This window comes from Neopelma chrysocephalum, unplaced genomic scaffold (assembly GCF_003984885.1).
Source record: "Neopelma chrysocephalum unplaced genomic scaffold, ASM398488v2 Primary Assembly neopelma1_225, whole genome shotgun sequence".
Classification (NCBI taxonomy): Eukaryota; Metazoa; Chordata; class Aves; order Passeriformes; family Pipridae; genus Neopelma; species Neopelma chrysocephalum.
This window is the reverse complement of record NW_020897887.1, coordinates 156,643-160,143: the sequence shown is the minus strand read 5'-3', so window position 1 is coordinate 160,143 and position 3,501 is coordinate 156,643. Positions and strand designations below refer to the sequence as shown.

The 3,501-nt window shown below is 37.8% G+C and overlaps 1 protein-coding gene across 3 annotated transcripts in view; it reads left to right on the top strand.

Annotated features, from left to right (window-relative positions):
- KHDC4 (KH domain containing 4, pre-mRNA splicing factor) overlaps positions 1–3,501 on the top strand; it is a 20,352-nt gene that overhangs the window by 16,584 nt on the left and 267 nt on the right. For 2 of the 3 annotated variants that reach the window (XM_027703315.1, XM_027703314.1), the window contains exons 13-14: positions 110–201; positions 2,241–3,489. In XM_027703315.1, the coding sequence (XP_027559116.1) occupies positions 110–201; positions 2,241–2,440 (292 nt within the window). In that variant the 3' untranslated portion in view covers positions 2,441–3,489. Of the gene's footprint in view, positions 1–109; positions 202–2,240; positions 3,490–3,501 lie in introns of those variants that run through there. The other variant, XM_027703317.1, reaches the window with a different exon arrangement.

Genomic DNA, 3,501 nt, shown 5'->3' with positions numbered 1-3,501 from the left:
AAAAACCAGGAATTCTGAGGCTTTTCCTTGCTCCCAACTCAGGAATTTGGGATTTCTTGCCCTGCTGTGAAAATCCAGGAATTCTGAGGCTGTTCCTTGCTCTCCACAGGCAGTTGATGCCTCCGCCGGCGTTTCCCGTCCCCGGGATGAAATCGGAGCCCGAGGAGAGGAAAGGTGCGGGGTCTGTGCCCGGCAGCCACGGTGAGTGTCACAACCCCCCGGGAGAACCTGCTGCTTGCCTTCAGGGGGCTTCCTGCATTTGGGGGCTTTTTTTAATACCTTTTTTTGGTATTTTAAGGTGATTTTTTGGTATTTTTAATGTGATTTTTTTTGTATTTTTAATGCGATTTTTTTGTATTTTAATGCGATTTTTTTGGTATTTTTAATGCGATTTTTTGGTATTTTAATGCATTTTTTTTGTATTTTTAATGCATTTTTTTTGTATTTTTAATGCATTTTTTTGGTATTTTTAATGCTTTTTTTTTGTATTTTTAATGCAATTTTTTGTATTTTAATGAGATATTTTTGTATTTTTTAGCTGATTTTTTGTCTTTTTTTGATGTGATTTTTTTGTATTTTTATATGATTTTTTGTATTTTTATGTGATTTTTTTTTGGTATTTTTAATGCGACTTCTTGTATTTTTATGCGATTTTTTGGTGGTTTTGTAATGGGATTTTCTTGTATTTTTATGTGATTTTTTGTATTTTTAATGTGATTTTTTGTATTTTTATGTGATTTTTTGATGGTTTTTTACTGGGATTTTTTTGTATTTTTATGTGATTTTTTGTATTTTTAATGTGATTTTTTGTATTTTAATATGACTTTTTGTATTTTTGTGGGGGGTTTTTTGGTGTTTTTTTAATGGGATTTTTTTGTATTTTTGTGTGATTTTATTTGGTAATTTTTAATGCAATTTTTTGTATTTTTATAAGACTTTTTTGTATTTTTATGTGATTTTTGTGTGTTTTTTTAATGCAGTTTTTTGTATTTTTATGTGATTTTTTAATATTTTTAGCTGATTTTTTTGGTATCTTTTAGCTGATGTTTGTCCTTTTTTTAAGCTGATTTTTTGTCTTTTTTAATGTGATTTTTTGTATTTTTAATGTGACTTTTTTGTATTTTAATGTGATTTTTTTGTATTTTTTAAGGTGATATTTTTGTCTTTTTTTAAGTTGATTTTTATGTCTTTTTAAAGCAATTCTTTTGTATTTTTATGTGATATTTTTGTATTTTTTAAGATTTTTTTGTATTTTTAATGGGATTATTTTGTATTTTAATGTGATTTTTTTGTGTTTTTTAATGGGATTTTTTTGCCTTTTTTAATGGGATTTTTTTTGTCTTTTTTTAATGTTTTTTTTTGTATTTTTATGGGATTTTTTTGTCTTTTTTAAATGGGATTTTTTGTATTTTTATGCAATTTTTTAAGGCTTTTTTTTGTCTTTTTTAATGTGATTTTTTTGTCTTTTTTAACGTGATTTTTTTGTATTTTTAACATGATTTTTTGCCTTTTTTAATGTGATTTTTTTGTATTTTTATGCAATTATTTTAGGGTGATTTTTTGTATTTTTTATGTGGTTTTTTGTATTTATGCAATTTATTACTCTTTTTCAGCTGATTTTTCATCTTTATTTAAATGGGATTTTTTTGTATCTTTACGTGATTCTTTGTATTTTTAAGCTGATTTTTTGTCTATTTTTAAACAGGATTTTTGTATTTTCACGTGACTTTTTTTCATTTTTAAGCTGATTTTTTTTGTGTTTTTACATGACATTTTTATGCTTTTAAAGTGATTTTCTGCCTTTCCTCCCCTCCCCGCTCAGCCGTGTGGGTGCACACCCAGCTCCGCCTCCTCCCTTTGATCCCAAATTCCCACTTTTCCTTAGGAATTGCTCTCCCTGCGCTGCCACCTTTGCTAACTTTGCCTTTTTTGTGTGTTTCTTTCTCGTTTCTCTCTTCTCTTCCATGGACGGATCCCACGCCCGTTCCCGCTCCCGTGGCTCCCTTGGATCACCGTTGGCCTTGTGACCTCCACCTGGTGTCCAACTAACAATTGACAATTAACATCTTTTTTTTTTATTATTTTTTAATCATCCTTATCGTTATTAACTCGTTTCGGGGCGTTTTATCTCTCTGTCGTTGGTGGTTTTTTTTAATTTTATTTTCCCTGATGCTCTCGGGGGGCTGGGGGTGGGTTGGGGTTTTTTTTTTTGGTTTTGTTTTTTTCCCCCTCCTTTGTAGATCCTCAAGCCAAGAAGCTGAAGGGCGGCGAGAAGGGCTTTGGGCTGGTGGCCTACGCCGGGGACTCGTCGGACGAGGAGGAGGAACACGGCGCCCACAAAAACGCAAGTACCTTTTCCCAGGGCTGGAGCCTGGGGTACCAATACCCCTCCTCCCAACAGAGAGCCAAACAACAGATGCCCTTCTGGATGGCTCCCTAAAACACAACAATTTGGGGTTTTTTTGTTTTTTTTTTTTTTTTTGCCTCCATCTGGTTTTTTTTCCCCCTCCTAGCAATAATTGCATGGATATTCCAGAACGAACTGGGCAAAAAAAAAAAGAGACACGTGGTTTTTACGTTTGCAGAAGCCAATTTTTCTTCTTCTTCTTCCCCTCCCACCTCGGAAGGGCTCCGTTGTTTTTAAAAAAACCCTTATTTTGGCAGTTTAAAAGAGGAGATTTGGAGTAGTGCCCTCCCTTATTGACACAAGGGAGAAGTAAAGAGGATCCAGGGAAGCCTGTTGGTCCCGATTTTTCCAAGATTTTTCCAAGAGAACTCAAAGGGAAGAGTCAGTGAAGCCACTGCCTTCACTCCACCCCTGGTGTTGGCATTTTACTCCTGCTGCCCCAGCTGCAATGTTGGACTTTTCACCAGAGGGAAGGAACATCCAGGAGTTGTGGAAAAAAACTTCACATTTCTGAAAAAACTCTTTGATTTTTACTTCCGACGTCTCCCGGAACTCGGCACTGTTGGGTTTTTTTTCCTTGGAAAAGTGGTTTTCCTGAGCCCACAGCTCTCACTCTGGGGGAATGCTCAGGTTTTTGGATGGGTTCATGTCACCCCAGCTGGACTTGGCACTGCAGCTCTGGGACTGAATCTCCTCCAGTCACCCTGGAACTGCCCCCAGCCAGCAGCTGGACAGAATTCCAGCAGAATTCCAGAAGGTTCCAACGAGGGGTTTCCCAAAGGCAGGGGGGGCAGCACTTGGGTCCAGCAGCTCCTGGGACCTGGGAATGAGCTGTTGGATTGTGATGGACACAAACTGCCCCGGGGGCTTTTCCCTGCAGGGTGGGGGGTGCAGCCAGAGCTCCCAGTGACGCTCCCAGTGACTCTCCCAGTGACACTGGGACTGCTCCAGAGCTTGGGTTGATGCTCCCAGTGACACTGGGACTGCTCCAGAATTCTGGGTGATGCTCCCAGTGACACTGGGACTGCTCCAGAACTGCAGGTGACACTCCCAGTGACACTGGGAGTGCTCCAGAGCTCGGGGTGACGCTCCCA